We start from the raw sequence: 19522 nt of genomic DNA, 5'->3' as shown, positions 1-19522 counted from the left end.
AGAGAGAGAGAGACTTGTGACTAAGTGTTATCTATTATGCAGGGAATTCAAGTGTGATCCTCGCCTTGAGATCTCGACGTTCCACATAGCTCGAAGGTAAAGTTTTCTTTCCTATTGAATTTTCAATTTGGCATCAATGAAGGTCATCTTTTTCAATTCCCTAGTGCACCCTCACCATAAAGAGCATGCATCAAAAGAGAGGTTCTCATAACACCATTCTACTTAAGTACAACAAAATAGTTATATGCCCAAGGAAATGCACTTCCTTGGCACATAGAACTTTGCACTTAGAACATAACCACAAATTTGTGTGGGCAGATTTAGCATGCTTCCTCTCTTTGGGCACATTTCACTTTGCATTTAGTGCATAGCACTTTGCATTTTGTATAAGCATTTTGACAATTTGCTTAATTTTAAGAAAAGTCAATAGGAATTTTTTATAAATTTTCGAGCAATGTGGGACATCGAGATCTCAAGGCGAGGATCACACTTGAATTCCTTGCATAATACATAACACTTAGTCACAACTCTCTCTCTCTCTCTCTCTCCTCTCTCTCTCTCTCTCTCTCTCTCTCTCTCTCTCTCTCTCCCCCTCTCTCTCTCTCCCTCCCTCCCTCCCTCCCCCCCCCCCCCCCCCCTCTCTCTCTCTCTCTCTCTCTCTCTCTCTCTCCCCATGCATATTAAAAGAAGTTGATTGTTAAGAAATCAACATGTGACGTAGTTGCCTATGGAAAATGGACATGTGACGTAATTGCCTATGGACGGTTTGAATCATCAATGTCATTTGATTGTGGAAGTCTCACAATGTAAGACTGATAACAAAACCTTGACCATCAAACTATGGATGCTTACAATGGATTTGGTAGATGAATTCATCCATGAAAGTTTGTGCCCAAGCTAGGCCACGTCAAAGGGCTCTTATGTTTTCCTCTCTGTTTTAAACCTGACAACTATGCATTGGAATCCTTCCGTGTAATGTTCTTCACTGTTTAGTATTTGTATGTTCTCTTTGTAGTATGTAATTATTCCCACTCCTGCTGTAGCTGCTATGCATTTAAATGATGGTATTTGAAATTGGTCAGGATTTTAATGGTATGTTTCTTGCAGGCAAAGAATTGTTGCTTGTAGTAAGTGTGTTGAAGATAATATATCTTCTGCATGTCCCTTTGTTGATCTTGTGTTTAGGCTTTGTATGTTCAAGAATGTTTTGTCATGTGTATTGAATTGCTTATGTAGCAACTCCCATGGACATTCATTTTTTAATCTCATTCTTTCATGTATTACTTTTTGGTCCACTCTTATGTTTTTAGCTTCGATTGGTGAGAGCAAGTAAAGTTTTTCTGGGTTTCATACTCTGATATTGATGTATAAACTAACCCATGGTTTTTTATTTTTGTGGGATCAAAAGCTAGTGCTTCCATTATTAAACCTTGAGCCCGATGTATTGTTCTTGCAACAACTGCGGGTTGAATGGGGAATTGTTTTCTAGTGATTATGTTCAAATGGTTTTTCCCTATTTGGAATTCTCGAGTAATTTGTAGAATAGGTGTCCATTGTTTTTGTGGTTGTTTTTCATATAGTTGCCTATATTCTGATCGTGTGCGTGCTCTGACTTTTTTATCTGAAAATTCTATCCAAGCAATATATGGCTCTGTTTCCATATTTGAGTCTTTAAAGATTCCATCCACTCCATTGACTATACCATCGGGTATGATCAAGTTTTGCCCAAGCAAACTTCAACTATCATGCCTGGTTTCAATTTTAATTCGCAATGCAAACCAGCTGTTGCCTTTGGGTCTGTTGGTATTAATATATTTTTGCTACACGTTTTATGCTTAATATCAATGGCTTTTTATATATGTGGTGTTGTGCTTAGTTTGTTGAAGACATAGTTATTATGAATGTCCTTTAACGCATTCGTGTAGAAAAGATGAGGTATTGTGTGCTTTTGTAGTGGCTCTCTTAAGTACTTTTTATTTAGCATATGTATTTCTGTGTTGCTTTGTTCTCCGATTCTTATTTTATTTAGTATTTCCAAATATTCTATGTTTTCTTGTCTCATTGGTTTTTGCAACTCATAGTGTTTTATATATTTTCTCCAGAATGTTGATGTCATCCCCGATGCTCTTGTTTGTTCATAAAATATCCATGCATCATTTGTTGGGCTTGCTTGGCAAATTTCTCCACATAAAATTACATCAAATCCACTGAATGGTTGTAGATGGTTTCCTTTTATTTCACGCATTCACATATCTGCTGCTATGAATGTACTTAGGCCTACTAGTGAAATTACCTTATGAACATGTTGTGAACATTTCTTGCCCGTGGTTTTTGTTTATGTTAGAGAAGTAAGGCAAAATTCTTGTTAGAGACACAGGTTGATGCTCATCCTCTTCCCATTGCATATTTTGTGAATGTTGTGTGTGGCACTTTTTTTGTATGTTTCAGGAGGCAGGATAGTCACATGATTTCTTCTCAAGGATTTGGGAGGGATTTAACATGGATGTTTTAAAATGGTGATTTGAAACGTGTAAAACATTTTTTTCCATTGTGGAGTGATTTAAATTGGTCTATCAATGATTTTTAATCAGGACCAATTGCAACGGATTACCGCATAGTATAACCGCACACCACTTAGTAACATGGAAAAACTAGTGCACAATATTTGTATTTATTGTGCAGTATATTATATGCCACGTGGTTATTTTCAACTGCCACATGGTAAAGACAGAATATCCAAACAAGAAGAGCAAGATACTGATAGAAAGAGTGATCCACACGGAAACTGTGAAGGATATATATGTATGTATGTATGTATGGAGAGAGAGGGGTACCAAGATAGAAGAATTATTAGCAACAACATTGTGTAAAAAATCATGCAAAAGTTATCTTTTACAAGAACCTCTATTTGAGCTTTATTCAAGGGATGTGGAATTGAAGTACACGTCCCAAACTGAGTAGTTTGAATGAGTTGAATGGAGAGGAGGGAAAAGAGAGATTGTCCAGATGGTGGCTGGCCACCACCCATAATTTCATGCATATACGACTGGTCAATATCAATTCCAAACAAAATGAAAGCTGAATAAATTTCCATGTTATTGATGGCATTTCAAAATACCAATCCTCACACTTTCATGCACAAGAAAAAAGCAATGTCAAGGACATTTTTTTACTTCTTCTTCTTGCTTTGAGGGTCATTGTTTGCTTAGGTGTAGCCATTTTGACATCAAAATTTTGTTATGTACATACATGCAACCAAGTAATCATTCAAAAGTACACTCCGTGAGCTTCTCCTCAACCCAAGGACACACCTAAATGAGAACATTAGGTATGGGTCAATGGGTCTCCAATGTTATGCTAAAGTGATGCACACCCATTTGAGGGCACGCTCCATAAATTTTTTTGATTTGTTGAAATCCAAAACGGATTGAAAATTTGGAATCTAAATTAGTGGGACTACTGCATGGTGGTATTGAAACATTGATAGCCAGTCTAGATTCACTCTAAAATGAAAGAAGTTAAAAATGTGCAATTCGTGCATGTGCAAAGATCTTTGAATAAATCCAACATACAAGGCATCAAACCCGATAGCATGCCCTTTGGCTCATTTTTGGCCTGTAGCATTTTAGGCCATGTTGCAATTTTTTGGGATATCCAATTCTTCTGACATGTATCACCAGAGGCTGGAAACCGGGTGGCTTTTTTTTGTCAATCTGGCAACATGATCATTCACAAAATATTCTTTCTGATCATTTCAACTACTCGATCGCTAGGTTTTGAGTTGATATGCAGAAGTTATTAAAGATGCATTGCAAATCAGCGTTATGGTCATGATTGATGAAAACGGCACTCGTGGGCTTGTTCTAAGCATATGCGCCGGCTATTTTGACTGGCTGGATCACTATATTCCGATTTCAGGTAATAAAGTTATGGTTATTTCTTTTTGTTGCTTGCTGTCAATAAACTGGTAGCAATAAACTGGTAGAAGAGTGTTTGGACAGGAAGATGAACACTCACCACAGAGAAGACTTGATCTAGGACATGAGGATGGAAAAGGTTCATACTTTCATAGAATCAACAATATTTGAAGCAAAAGCAAAAGCAATGAAAAAAAAAACTTAATAATAAGCAGCTTCCTGATACGGTGTCGCCCTCCTGCTTTCAGTCTCCACCAGTTTATCACACCATCTTGCACTCAATATTTGTGTTCCCTTGGATTTAGCACACTGGCATATCATGCTTTTACATTCCCACATGAAGAAATAAGATGCTCAATCACATAAAGCAATCTACTTCTTTAGCTATAGGACTCCATAAAAATTTAGATGAAGAGGAGACCTAGCTAGGACTCCATAAAAATGTAGATCTAACACCCATCGATCATATGCATAAAAACCAAGAGTGCAAGATCATTGTTGTAAGCGTAGTCAATTTTTAGGGATCAAGATCTTATCTAATTGATGCCAAGTAGAGTCTCAATCTTGTCGTTAAGAGTAAGGTAGCCCAATCTACATGCTTTTGCAGTGATAATTATATACGTTCAACAGACTTGAAAGTTGATTGAGAAAATCACTTGGACAAAAGGTATCTATCATATGAAAGAAAATTTTGATTTCTATTAGGTCATCAGTGAAAACAAGAGTTTAGCACTTCAACACTTGTGGTTTCATGCTACTTTTGCAAAAGTAAAAGCCAATGATGCTTCACATATATTAAGCTAGTTTTTATTTAGTGCATCCTTTACTGACCAGTTTCTTATTTAGTTCATTGCTTGCTAAGTCTTTGTGTAAGTGCTTTGCTACTCAACATTCATAGAACGTCCTTCAACCAAAGAGCTCTATCAATATCTATACTCGAGTGCCTCACAAAACTTGATTGTTTTTCAGCAATCACTACTAGTACAATAAGTTCTACATCTTTATATTGCATAGACAACTCTTGCAATTTTTATGCTAAAAAGACTAGTATATGTTGATGTCACTAAAGGTAGATGTAATGCTGCATGAATGGTTGTGCCCCCAATTTGGTATGCCGCTTTGTCGGTGTATGCTAGTAGTAAGATTCTTGGTTTTTCTTTGTCTATTGTTGGTCCATGCAAGTAATTTTGTAAAAGTGCTTGGATAATTAACAACAGTGTGGATGTTTTTTCCTGTGCCCCAGCGTTTCCTGAAACGAATAGGTATAATCTGGTGTGTGGTTGCAATCTTTTTCGTAGCAATATGTCATCGAATATATTACGTTGCTCATCATTTAGATGTCTTATTCTTTCATAGAATTGCTTATTTTCAATGAGTTGGAGTTTTGACTATATAGCATTGTTGTTTTGTGTTTTCCTTTGTTGAGTATTTATATTAAGTCCCAGGTCATATGTCTCTTTCATCTTGTCACAAATATTTTCGCTAGATTTGGATGTTGAGATAGAGTTGCTATTTGTTTCTAATATTTTGCATGATAGTATTTTATTGTAGCCTTTGCTGTTCGTTATTATTATGTCTTTGTTTGCTACATACCAATCATGCCAAGTTTGCATTTGTTCATTTAATGTGTGTTCATTTTCTTTAAATGGAAGATATAGAAAGCATAATTCTCTGCAGTGGTTTTTCGGATCTTTGTTTATTTTGTAGTTATTGAATCATAGTATTCTTTCTTTTTTTCTCAATGTAGTTGGGTTTTTTTTCGAAAACATATTTGCTTGCATAGTTTGCTAGGCAAATTCCCCTTGGCTCTTTTTCTCTTTTTTGTACTTGCATATAATGTCGTCGAAGAAGATCTCATTATTTGTGGGTTCCATCATCTCCAATTGATGGCGTCTCTTAAGTAAATGTGCACGTTGTTTAGCTATGTTGGTGTTTATGTATATGTGTTGTGTTGTTGAGTGGAAGTGATAGAGTTAGGTATACAGTTTGTTGCACGCTTATATGTTGTGTGTTCAATATTGCGTTCCCCACATTTCTAATTCGAGTTGTGGCTGGTGCTCTAGTGTTGATGCTTTCTTTAATTGCCTTTTGGACAGCATTGTTAGTTTCTTTGTCTATTTTAGTTATGTATGATGTGCAATATGCTGCAACTCCATGAGGTTTTACAATGTATTGTATGTCTGTATTTGCTCCCCAGAACGTGGATATCGTTGCATTGAAATTGTTTGTGTATATATCATGTGGTTTCCTACGAAGGAATATGGTCGGCTACACTAGGTTTGTTCCGGATAGCTTCAATGTAGTTTTCTTCTGTCATTGATATTTTCCCAAAGAACTCATCAATCAATAGTTGTAATGTTGATGGGTCTGATATATAGAAGCGCACTTATATCTTTATATAATTTTTTGTAATGTTTGTGGTCATCTGGATTGGCTGTTGGTTTTAATAGCATAGTTTGTCTCATGGGTGGTTTGGGGAAACCGAACCTGCAAGCCTTGCTCTTTTTAGTACATGTTTTTCGATGTTTGTGTTTGTATTTGTTGTTGTTGATCTGGCAATTGACCGCTATCAACAGTGATGTATTTGTCGATGTAGCAAGCAATTTCTTCTTTTGTAGATTGTCCATAAATGGGTGCATCTTTTATCCATAACAAACCATGGTCATGTTGACTACCTCTATTTTGAAACTCTGTAAGGAAGAAGAAGTCTTCCACCTCACCTAGAATTGTAGGATCATGATTCAACAAATTCTTGATTGCTTGAAACCTATGAACATAATATTGTGCTATTGTGACTGGATATGAACGAATCAAATCACGATTGCTTGTTGTTATTATTTTTGTTCCATTTGATGTATGTCTATCTTCTAGCTCACCTAAGCATGTCATTAATGGCAACCAAAGCTTTTTTGCTGCTGAAAAAATAATGAAAAAAGTTGGCGCGCCTAGTTATCTCATCATTGCAAATGCATTCTTCTTGAGTTTTTCCTTGTAATCAATAGATGTTCTAAGACATGTGAAATCTCTGTATCCTATTTGTGATTGTAGCATTTGTTCAATATTTGTGTCTTGCATAACATCTTTCGCTTGTAAGAGATAGCCAGTAAGTTGTCCTTTTTGTAGCCTAACCCATGTTGAAGAAAGAACTTGTTTGACTAGAAACCTTCATTGTTTTGAAGAATATGTTCTCTACATTCATTGCAAATATCCTATCAATATTTTTTAACTCCCACTTAACAATACTTTGATAGTTCATTGTTGATGGTATGTTATATTTCCTTGTGTGTCTGTAGAATAGTTTTGGGAATGCTAGTTCCTCACAAAATTTGTCTTTGAATAAGCTTAGTATCCTTCTGATGGAGCAATCTCTATTGGTTTATCATCAAAGTGCACAACTTGTTGTGTACTATAAATTCCATGGACAAGAGTGTTCGTAGGTATGTCCTCCTCTTCTTTGTTTTCATTTTTCAAGATCATTGAATTCATTGTCATTTGACTTGAACCTTTGCATTGTTGCTATATGTTCAATCCAAGCTGCATTGATCCGGACATTGTTTTCTTTGTATAATGGTGTTTGCAAGAGCTCTTGAAGTCCACACATAGTTAGAGTGGGTCTTACTGTGCCGCTAATGTAGTTGCAATTGTACTCCAGTTTTCTCTTGATTCATACAATCACTCTATGAATCGGGGCAATAAATTTTGTGCTCTTTGAACATTTGCAAACACATTTATTATACTACCATGAAGGCCATAGTGACCCTCATATGTTAACTCGATTTGTGCAAATGGAATTCTGATAGAGATTAATCGTTTGCGACTTTGTTTAGTCGACTAACATGTTTGGTCGGTGCAGTCATGGATGCATTCTTTGAACTGAAAAATGGGTTCTTTGCTGGCTTTTATTGCACTGTAGCACGTACCACATAGCCTCAGTTTGTTGTTTGGATCATTTATGGTCAACAAATCATGTTCACACAAGAATGAAGCAATATGTCCCTTTACTAAGTGTAGCTTCATATTGAATGTTAATATTTTGCAGCACAAACAGTTGAATTTTGGACTGTCACTTATGACCTTCAAATATATATTTCGTGGTGATGATACACTACGTTTTCTCTTATGTGACACATGCTTGTTCAGATTGTTATTAGAACCTTCAATGTTTGCTGATTCTCCGATTGTTTGATTTGTCAATGTTTGCCCATTGAATGGAAGAGGAAGAATAGTAGTTTTGTTTGTCTTTACTGCATTTGCTCTCAATTTATATATCTTATTTGAGATTGCTATCAAGGATTAGGATGTTTGTCAAGATACATTGCAGCTAATGCTTTTGTTGACAACCCTTTCAAATTAATTCACATAGTCTTTGTTTTTCTATGGATCACATTATGTACTTACGCTTTGACTCACATGGTGTCAAAGGTATGATTGTGTATGGAGTTGTTCGTTTAGATAGTAAGACAGTGTGCATTATTATGTTCATTTCCTTGTGATCGAATTTTTGATTCATACAATTGTTGTCCTTCACTTACTAAAAGTGTAAACTCTTCCTGAAATATATTTGAAAACCTTTCTAAGCAATCCACAATTAATGCATGTGAGGTGGAGGCTTTTTCTATGAGAAGAAGGATTTCTTTTTCAGTCAACACTCTTCTCTGGAATTATAATTGCCATGATGTTATTGTTGTTTCCATGGACTGCAAAATATGACTATAAAGAATTTGAAGCATAGATGTATAGTTGAGTTTAGGGTAAAACTCTATTAAACATCTTAGTATATCAGTATTATTTGGCCATCGATTGTTAAATTATGTGTTAACATGGAGATTAGGATCTTCCATTATAGTCTCCATCACTATCTGTTTTGTGCTTACTGCTGTTCCACATTGAGATTAATGATAAGAAAATCGAACTCGAAGTCAAGAAAGAACGACTCTAAACACACTAGATTTTTTAAAATGGAGAAATGAAATCATCAAATTCAATGTTGATGTCTTCTCTATGATATCATTAGACAACACCGAGTTTGGATGCTCAATAACAGCAATGCAATATGACTCACAAAAGATCACACATATACAGCATCGTTTAAGATATTCCAAGTGAGCATAATATGTGTTGAAGATGTCAGCAGACTATAAAAGCAATCGATTGGAGGTTCTAATGAATTACTGCATTCCTTAGAGTCCAGTATTAAATATTATGTCAATCAAATTGGATATATAGAATATATATCTCATACCATTTATCATGAGAAAATAAATAGAGTCAACATAGCAGAACAGTCTATTTATGATATTTCTGAAATGGAAATTGTCACTTGAACAATCCGTCATAGATTTTTTGAAGATAAAATCATAGAGTAATAAAATGCAACTGTGAACAGTATAAACCCACCAATTCAATCATGATTCATAATAGTTTCATTTCAAAATATGCACAAATGAAATGATAAACAACAAACACTGTTTATCCCATGTACTATAAGATCCAAAAATAAACTTTCATAACATGAAATCAAATGATGATCACAAACCAAAATTTTTGATATGATGTACTATAGCATCCAAAATTGAAGTTGCTGAACTTCAAAATAGGTAATGACAAATAAAGAGTGTATCTCCCATCTAGTGAGGGATATCATATTAAAATTCTAGAACATATACACAGCAGTTGTATCCAAACCAAAATGTACTCATGAAAGAAAAGTACTAATGCTAGTTTTGCTGTCCTAATTACTGGGGAAAAGAAAAAGTAGATGCGACTGCTGCTGCATTTAATGGGAATGCTCAAAGTGAGTCATAAATCTGGAACTGTTGACAGTAAATTCTCTTGAAGGCCTCGTTTCCATCAGTAGATTACGTGTTGCCACAATACCGCACATGTGGAAATCAATGAACCTGCAATGAAGGCCCAGAAGATCATCAACGTGGCTGCCTCGAACTTGGATCTCCACCTGTGATCCGTCTCGCACGAGAACTCTTCCCTTCAGTGATGGTGCAATAGATATTTCTTGTATAGTTGAACAACTAAGCAGAAAGGCTTCACTGGATCACGTGTTACTCGAGTACTTTCACAAGCACGACACTGGTAAAGGTGCGTTCAAATTTGTGAATTGAAGCACACCAGTAACCTGTAACAGATGCAGAAAATATTATTACTGTTTTTGAACAGTGGGAAGAATGACAGAGTAGATAGTATTATTACCTTCTGCCCATATCCAAGATATGCAACTTGACGGTTGAAGGCTTCTTGCAAAGACTGGCACAAACTACCCTCAGGAACAACAGCTAGGATTGTAAAATCAAAGACACCTAATGAATGATGACCACGCATAAAAGATATATTCTTTGCGACATACATGACGACCCCGTCATCAATAAATTTTTGGATCAATCGTGAAAGAGTACTTCTGCAATCAGCAACAAAAGACAACTGCAGAGCACAAAATATGTTAGATGTCTACTGTTTTGAAATATATTGCATTGTATGTATTCATATTATCTCCATACCGTGGCACAATCTTCTGGATTTGGTCCATCAGCTACAATAAGTTGATCGGAGCAAGGTCCATCAAAGTCCACTTTTACCACAACGAAGGCAATTGTGTCCATAATAGAGGTGAAGCTGGAACCTGCAGATTACATTTGATTTGCTGCCCATAGTACATAAGCACTAATGGATGTATCTGGATTGAAACAAACTTCACCATCGAGCGGTTCTCTTTTTATAACAGAAGTTGTTGCGTCTATACACAAAGACACGTTACAAGTGCCTCCCTGGCAAGGACCTTTCTTGCTGATAGTAGGGCCTTCTATTCTATACAAAATGTCAACTTCTATAATATCCTTTAGCTGTGCCACATATGTGTGTGGGACATGGAGTGTTATCGTTTGACAGCAGTGATCAATATCCATAAGGTCCACTCTCATGTAAACGGCGTATGATACATTATTGGCCCTGAATGTACCATACTTGCAAAGAACCTTTCCCTCAAATGCAAAGCAATAACTTATATACTCGCACAAATTCTCAATTCGAAGAATGGGAAGTGCATTTGGATTTGAGGTTCTAAAGTTGGCTGGAACCGATGTTCTAGAACCCTCTATGACATTATTATAAGCTGTTGAATTGTTCAGTGTCTCACTTGTGTGCATTGAAAGAATATTGATTACTTTCGGTATGGACAAAATATAACTCAATATCAAAAGATTTAAATAGAAAATTTTCTAGCAAATATCCACACAAATTCATCCACAATTTAATGATATGAAATCATTTATTAGATCAAAAAACAACTTCCACATTCATACAAAAGAAGGTTCCTCAAAGGAAATTGAACCAGAAAAGCTATTACAAAAGTTCTGTAGATCTACCAAATTTTTTTCTGTTTGTTTAAACAGAATACAAAATCATATCAAACTAATCATACTCAATCTAAGTTCTAGTTCAGCAGTGTCCACAGTGCAGGACATCAATGCATCTAATTTTTCTTCTGCGTATGAGTGTCAGGGCCGATAGACAATGTAAACTACACTGATATTTCTCCTACCTTCTTTCGTTCACGTAATATTTTATGGACTGGAAAACAGTAATGGAAAGGTGGTTAAATAAATATCAAGAACACAAACAAAACGAGATTTATATTCGGATAGTAACACTCCACTCACCCTCTCCATAAGCTTCACATGCTATAGCCTCAAATGCTCTCTTCAATGACGGCTTGGATGACTCTCCCATAACTAGACGCTTGTTTGAAGACATATCCTTCTCGCGTGAAGCCTTGTCCACCATATGTGCAGGAAAAGACAATTTCCTTTCAAGATTCGTTGTTCTAATGCAGCAAGTTGCAGAAGCAGCTACAACGTGATGTTCGCTGGAAGCACCTGGATCTATTCCATAACACAAATTATAAACATTATTTGCTTCGAAAGCAGCTGTAGGTGACAGGGAGCGAAAATCTGCATCACCTGAGCCGGTAAAGTTGCATCAAAGAAGCAGCTACAATTGACGAGAAAATTGAGGACAGGGGAGCTGTTGGAAGTGACGTAGACTTTAAGGAGAAAGATTGTGTATCTCATTTCCATGTGATATCGACCTTGCCAAGGTGAGTAAACACCAATCGCATGTGATAGAGCACATCATCTGGCTACAGGTGTTAATGAATGTGGTTGCAGAGAGAAGACAATTGGACACATAGATTCAAATGAAATCTGTAAACAGGAATGGAACAGGGACGGTGACCAAGGCAGAGGGTGTAATGAAAAAGATTGTGTATGGAAGAGGAGATATGCGAGGACGGTGACCAAGGCAGAGGGTGTAATGAAAAAGATTGTGTATGGAAGAGGAGATATGCGAGGACAGATTGCGTACACACAAGCTTTCGAGTCGTCACAAAAGCACAAGTTTAAGGTACTGCAGAGAGACTACAGGCTAAGGATAGAAGGATGAACTTACGAATTGAATTTCTATCTTCCTCAATGGGTTCTTTACCCTTTCCTTTTGACTCTTTCACTACAATAACTTCTTGCATCAAGGTTTTGCCATCGATACCCGTCTTCTCACGGTCTACACGCGCATCTAATGTAGATGTCGCGTCATCAACCAACTCTGGCTTCTTCTCAACAAACTTCAGCAATTCTACAACAACAAAAACACATTATCAACCACCAAAAACGAACAAAAAATGAATAAAGGGAATGGAATAAGAATTATAATAAGAAGAAGAACATCGGAAAACCTCTCTGAAAAGTAGAACTTCCGGTGTCAACACGCATAGCAGGGCAACAAATAACAATTCAACCTGAATTTCAGCACGTTCCTTTTCTATTTGCACCCAAAATTTATTGGCGATGGTAACACCAGGTTGTCTCTGCTCTGCACTGGCGTCCGCCATCCAATCCAGCACCTTCTTGGCAACAGAAAATTTCGAATCAGGGACAGACTGAGAGCGCCGGATGCTTAGACGGTGATTCTGGAGGGGCAAAAGGTGGCGTTCCATGGCAAAAACTGAAGCTAAGGAGCGCGCAAAAAGATCAAGGGGGGAAAGGTCAAGAAAAAGGAAGACTGAGAAGTACAAAGGAAGATGCGAGGAGCAGGAGTATAAATCCCTGGGAGCCGCCATAATGGAGGTAAAGCGCGCAAAACTTGCGCTACCGGAGGTGGGAGATGAGCAAATCCACATACGGAGGAATGAAGAAGTGCATGCTTGGATGAACACCTGCTCCAAAGCGTCGCCGAAGCAGTGCCTGTGCATTCTTGCATCGTCATGCAGGCGATGGACGGAAAAATGCAGCCGGGGAGAAGGAGAAGCACCACCTACAAACGCATGCGAGAAAGGACGCGTGGAGCCACGACATTGGGTAAGTACATAATCACAAAAATAGGACCCAAAGCTCCTTCAAATTAGGAACGTGTCCTAAATCAATGCAACCAACGGAAGAGCGACACGCGAATTTGCTTCTTAAAAACAATTTGGTTAATAAGGCCAACCCGGGGCAGGCCAAAAATCAAGTATTTACTTATTTTTTAGGTTCACTTTTGTTTGGCATGCATTTGATTCCTTTCTCTCTCTCTCTCTCTCTTCTTCTTCTTCTTCATCCCTTGAAATCCTCCATTCCCCCCCACTCTCTTTGTGGCGTCTTCTTCTTCCTCTCTCTCTCTCTCTCATCTTGCAATTCGCCCTCGTTTCAGTGCACCATCTTGGGCAGGTTGGCTTAAATGCATTGGGGAGTTGTGATGGATAACCAAAAATGAACTGGCCTACAATTAGTGTTCCACAAAGAGAATAATAACCAAAAATAATTTTAGCTTTCATAACTTAAGTCCTACAAATGCCGTCCAAGTAGGCCTTCAAACCTCCGTTAGAGAGTTTCCGCCTAAACTGTCGGTACGCGTTCAAACCTTACAGACAAGTTGAGCGGTGCATGGCAAGAGATCGCCAAGTACTTCGTCAATTCAAATCAAAAGAGACACAGCAAACGGAAGCGGAAATGGAAGAGGGAGTTCTTGGTCGAAACTACAAAATGCCCCTTCCGTTTGGGATCCGTCTTTTTGATTAACGACTCGATTTGGGTCCTCAATCAATGCCCTTCGCGGGCGCCATCTTGGGTTGATAAACGTTGGGTCGAGCAAATTTAGCTTTATGACGCACCGAAATCCGGGAATGGATTACATGGAACGAGGAGGATTAGCATGTCCTGTGAGCACATTCCGAGTTCGTCTAATTATATTGGCGCTGCAATTAGTCATCACCTCGTAGCTTGTGCCAAAGGACGATCCTATGCTATATACTTGATCTGCTGATAAGGAATTAATGGGGCTTGCTTGGCGGGCTGTGGAAAACTGCAGGCTTGCTTCAGTACTGTCGGAAGCCATATTGCCTTTTTATTGTGTTTGATGTGCAAAGGCTGCGCCCATCATGGTCAGAAAGATGGATTATAGTAACTCCAATTGTGCCTTCTTCTCGCTCGGTTGCTACTGCATGGAGGTTTCGATGTCCACATGTGCAACGCACATTGGACACGAAGGTGGGCACAGGGCGTTGTCAATGGTGTATATTCAGAAAGGGGTTTTTGATGGAACGGAAGATTGATGATTTTGCTCCTGCTGCTGCAACGTTTAGATTCTCAGACAACGAGGAAAAAGGAGACGACGAAGAAGAGCGACGGAGTTACACATAGTCCAATTCTTTACGTGAGCATGTACGCCCCCTACATATCTCCCTTTTGTTTCAAGCCAAATCTGCTTATAATTGTATTCAAATAGTATTGTATACATGGACTTCGTGTCTGAGAGAGAGGGGGGTGCGGGAGGTAGGCCAAAGATTCTCTCCATTCGAGGGGATCAGCATGAAATTGAGATTCAGAACCTATGATAGATCTTTGGTGCCATGTATACCCTCCTTATCGGCAGAGCAATTCTGTTTTTCACGGAGAAAGTTTATGAATGGAAAGAAATATCAGCCGGCACTTCTAGAAGCAGAAACTGTCAGCAAAGCGTCATCGAATGCCATAAAATGGAAATTTGAAAGTTTGAAGGTAAGCCCTAAGAACAGTGCTGAAAATACAACACCCCTTACTACGTCCAGGTTAAAGGCAGGATTTCTACGCTGGCATGTCCTACAATTGTACAATGACTAAAGTCAATGTTGGGGATTTGTCACGGCCATGTGGAAATTGCTACTATTGTGTAACTTAGGCAGGACACGATGGCCAGCTGATTGCATAACGACTCACAATAGGAGCATAGGAATCCAACCAGAGGATGAGATCTTGGGCGAATAAGGTTGCGGCAGTAGCGGTACTAATGATGTAGAAGAGCTGCTAAATGGGGCCTTCACAATATTGAAATGATAGCTGGCGTGCCAAAAGTAGAGTGCACTTAATAGATTACCAAAGGAACATGAGCTCAAAGAAACAAAGTCCAAATCACGTCTCGGATGGGAAGGAATGTAAGATTCTACATCCACAGCTGCAGCAGCCAGCTGGGAAGACAAGTAATAAGTTTGAACTAGTGAAAGCCACTTGGAGTAGAAGTCATGCTTGGAAACTGTATAGTGCATTTGCATTGACGAATTGAAGTTCTTAAAAAATATAAGAAAAAAAGAAAATGAAATATGTAACCTGCTGTGCTTAGGATCCTAGCTCACCGCCTAGAGTATCCTGGAAACAGGAGGGTGGAGTGCTATATAGCCATGGATTCTTTAATCTGTGAGTGTAAGAAATGTGTGCAGGTGATGCCTTGCAGAAACACTCCGCTGTTCAACTGTCTTCCCTTCGTGCCCTATTATTCCCAAGATGATATCTTGCCAGATGTTGGCGAGGATGAGTGTAGGTCGAGTCTCCCTCTCCCCATCAGTAAGCCACCTGATATTCCAGACTACGATGCTAACAAGACACCATCCTCTGAAGAGAAATCAGATCTCTGAGGGACCGATTCATAAATATCCAAACGAGTGACAATGGAAAGACCGTCTCAATGGGGAAAGCATGTCATCCCTCTGTCAACCAAGCTGCCATGTCCCATGTGAAATCATAGTCGGGTGTGTCGTGTCCTGGCCACCATCTCAAGGGAATACAACCAGATCCTCTAAGCCATTGGCAGTGAGCTATCATAGTCTCAAGGTCCCCGGCATCACACTAGTGATAGAACCTGGAACACTCTCTAATTTTGCTACCAAGATGGGCATTCCGAGCTTGTACTGCATCCCAGAAACGTTTGAAGAAATCATATTTGGGAGAAAGGCCCATAAGAGAGTCGTACATGTCAGAATGGATCTCTGTAAAGCATGGTGATTCACACTTTCAATTCTACTCAAGGCATCGGCTACCTTGTCGGTAGATCCTTTTTGATAACAATTGTTGAAGTCAAATTCTTGCATAAGCTTCGATCATATACTTTTCTTTCTCATAGTCAATATACACATTGTCAATGAAAGTGACGTGTTCAAGGTATGTGAGTTCTTGTTTCAAGAATTCATATTTGCTCTCTTTTGCAAAGAGCTGCTCTTTTTGAAGTGTGGACATCACTATTTGTAGACGGTGTCCATGCTCTAACAGTCTTGCTGTAAATCAAGATTCCATCTAGAAAGACTGCAACAAATTTTTTCAGATATGGATGAAACAGATAGTTTATCATTTGCTGGAAAGTTGCTGGCGTATTAGTGAGTTTAAATGGATGCTCCAAAAACTCATGATGACCGAATCCTGCACGAAATGCGGTGTAATAAAAATATTTATCAAATACCCTTATTTGATGACGGCCCTTTCTCAAATCGATCTTTGTGAAATACTTGGCTCCACAGAGCCAATCGATGAGATCATCCATTCTCGGCAAACCATACTTGTGAGCCCGTTCAGACCCTTATAGTCTACACACCAGCGCATAGACGTGTCTTTTTTCACTAGAAGCACTGTTGCACCCCAAGATGACGTACTAGGTCTCACTTGACCTAGCCGGAGGTATTCCTATACACTGTAAAACTGCATTTGCGAACCAAGCGCAAGTTCGATCTTATGGTCAACACCTCTTAGGAGGGAGGCTACACAGAAGTTCCTTTGGAAACACGTTAGAATACTTTGACATAATCTATCGAATTAGTTGATCCTTGGGTGCATCATCACTCCAAGTGTTCCGACTAACTGAGTCAGCTACCTCATTGACCTGAGTATAAGTTCCAGTGAGTTTGTCTTCCTAATGATACTAAGCAGTGGTAGTCGATTGGCACACTGCTCACCCAACATTGAAGGATCAATGTGGGCAGCCATAGCCATGGACGAAGCATTATTATCAAAGAAGTCAACATCAGAAAACTTAGCTCTGTTGCTGATTTTTAGGACAGCAATCACCCTTTCATCATTATTGTATGAGAGAATTGCTTCATACAGGTGTTTATCTGGATATTGTGACAAATCATTATTGAAATACAATTCGGGTTTTAAAACACACTAGAAAGCATCCATTCACTCACGTTTGCAATAAATGAAACGTCTCCAAAGCAAAACAAAAATGTTGCTCAGTTTGAACACGAGTTCACATCAATCTGAGAGACCATTTTTACCATTGAGCTTTTATTATTTTGAAAGTTAATTATATGGTTAAGATGGTCAACATTTACAGGAGGGCTCTTGCTATAGAACCACTGCATCCCTGACAAAATGACCCTATCCATTCTCATAACATAGAGTGACAGCTCCTCCGAGCAGTACTGGATCTCCACATGAAGATCCGGGACCATGTTGTCCTAGGTTTCTGAACCACCATGTGCGAGATTGACAACGTGGCAGTGGCTCTCTAGAGTCTACATAAGAGAGGCTTGAGTAAAGTTACGAGTATTCCCATCAAAATAAAACATGAACAGGGTGCCCATTGATCCAACCCATGATGCGGATTATATCATGGGCTCCAAACACTGTAACATTGAAGTGGCAATGTTCACAACTCGAATCAGAAGAAAAAACTTGCAATGTCAAGATGATTATGTGGAGTCTTACTAGACTCAACCAAGTGGACTGCCGCTTATCCATACCATGGTTAAAAAGTTCTTAGACCCTTAGTACTTACTCGAGATTACCTAACACCTTCAGTGGGCCTTGGGGTGAGTCTTGTCGTGTTAGGTAATGATGCTTAGCCGAATGAGGACAGATTGGGATCAATTAGTGTCCGACTTGAGAGGTGGGTGAGATTTCTGGAATTGATCATCCTTTGAGCATATTCCAGTTTTTTTTGGCAAATTAGCCTAGGGCACTGATTTATTCTAGGCTTAATGTGTAATTAATTGTTTAAATATTCAAATATTGGATCAGCTTTTTATTAAAAACCAACTTTCTTGTTTTACTCATTGTTTTAGTTTTCTAGGTTTCCTTCGTTCTAGCTTTAAGTAAACCTTATTTCTCTATATCTACCTTGTTTTCCCTCATTCAAACTATGCTAGCAATTGTAATGAAGGGGAAAGGGGCAGATTTGGAGATGGGGATAGAATAGCAGAAGGAAGGGAGGAGAAGAGAGGGGAAGGTGAAAGAGAGAGGAAGAGAGAGAAGGATGAGGGGATGGAGAGATAGAGAGAGGGAGGAGAGAGAGAGTGTGAGTGTAGGCAGCAGGAAGCAGGAAGGAGGAGGGAGAGTAGATAGGATTAGATGTCACATCAAAAAGGTACATAGTAGTGGGTGGATGGAGACTTACATAGTCCCTCCACATTTTCCACCTAAAGGGCCTCTAACTTGCCCTCTTTTTCTCCTTCATTACAGCCATCCCTTCCCATAGAATTTCGCCCTCAAAATTTCATATGCGGGCTGTTAAATAGGTGCAGCAAACAGAAAATAATAATCAGCCCGGTAGGAGATAGGGGTTGTCTTGGACAATGCTCTCTGGCTGCCATGAGTTCTCATCCTCAGGGAGTCCCTGCCACTTGATAAGATACTCGGTGTAGACTTTGTTTCGGAGTGCGTGATCCCTGAAACCCATGATGTGCTCTGGAACATAGAGTATCCTCATCCATAGGTGGTAGCTCAGGAAGGACTTGGACATGCTGTCTGACATGTGGCTTCAGCAAGGACACATGGAAAACATTATGAATCTTGGAGGTCTTGGGTAGCTCCAACTCATACGCCACCTCGCCAACTTTGCGGATGATCCTGCAGGGACCGTAATACCTGTGAGCAAGCTTCGTGTTGAGTTACCCTTCAACGATGCATAACGGCTCTTATGGAGGCGTAAGTGCACATAATCCCCTTCTTCAAAAGACAGATACCTCCTGTGTTCATCCGCGTACTTCTGCTGCTTGGCTTGGGCATCCTGCATATTCTTTTTAGCTAGTTGCAGAAGGGCATCCATACTCTCCAAGTCATTTCTTGCTTGCTGATTTTTCACAGCCATGTCTGCAACTAAAGATGGCATACCCACTGTGCATCCATACATAGCCTTGAACGGGCTCATGCCAATAGAGATGTGCTTGGTACTGTTGTAACAAAATTCAGCAACTGCCAACCACTTATCCCAAGACTTCTATGTGTTATGACAGAAATGCCTCAAATACTCCTCCAGCCATTTGTTCACCCTTTCTGACTGTCCATCCGTCTCAGGGTGGTAAGCAATGCTAGGTATAA

General features: G+C 39.0%; 2 protein-coding genes across 3 annotated transcripts in view; one reads left to right on the top strand and one right to left on the bottom strand.

Moving 5' to 3' along the window:
* Positions 1 to 9543: 9543 nt before the first annotated feature.
* Positions 9544 to 13238, bottom strand: LOC147895822 (uncharacterized). Of its 2 annotated transcripts, XM_087383236.1 has the most exons (4): positions 12375 to 13224; positions 10430 to 11809; positions 10125 to 10352; positions 9544 to 10050 (listed from the first exon to the last, which is right to left on the bottom strand). In XM_087383236.1, the coding sequence occupies exons 2-4, from the start codon at positions 10529 to 10531 to the stop codon at positions 9991 to 9993; spliced, it is 390 nt and encodes a 129-aa protein (XP_087239362.1). In that variant the 5' UTR covers positions 10532 to 11809; positions 12375 to 13224; the 3' UTR covers positions 9544 to 9990. The 2 variants fall into 2 exon arrangements, 1 of the variants encoding a protein (XP_087239362.1); XR_015541930.1 differs by lacking the exon at positions 9544 to 10050 and having other exon boundaries at positions 10215 to 11809; positions 12375 to 12557; positions 12721 to 13238.
* A 1673-nt stretch (positions 13239 to 14911) lies between these two features.
* LOC147895821 (uncharacterized) overlaps positions 14912 to 19522 on the top strand; it is a 181627-nt gene continuing 177016 nt past the window's right edge. The window contains exon 1 of the mRNA XM_087382402.1: positions 14912 to 14956. The gene's annotated coding sequence lies outside the window, so the exon portion shown is untranslated. The remainder of the gene's footprint in view (positions 14957 to 19522) is intronic.

The sequence above is a fragment of the Dipteris shenzhenensis genome, chromosome 12, assembly GCF_047967505.1.
Source record: "Dipteris shenzhenensis isolate YYH24624 ecotype China chromosome 12, Dip_SZ_1.0, whole genome shotgun sequence".
NCBI classification, from domain to species: domain Eukaryota; kingdom Viridiplantae; phylum Streptophyta; class Polypodiopsida; order Gleicheniales; family Dipteridaceae; genus Dipteris; species Dipteris shenzhenensis.
This window is presented reverse-complemented; position numbering and strand designations above follow the sequence as displayed.

Coding starts and splice junctions, on each gene's coding strand:
- LOC147895822 (XM_087383236.1), bottom strand. CDS start 10,531: ATGGACACAATTGCCTTCGTTGTGGTAAAAGTGGACTTTGATGGACCT. Junction 10,353..10,429: donor ATCCAGAAGATTGTGCCACG/GTATGGAGATAA, acceptor TGTGCTCTGCAG/TTGTCTTTTGTTGCTGATTG. Junction 10,051..10,124: donor ATCTTGGATATGGGCAGAAG/GTAATAATACTA, acceptor CATCTGTTACAG/GTTACTGGTGTGCTTCAATT.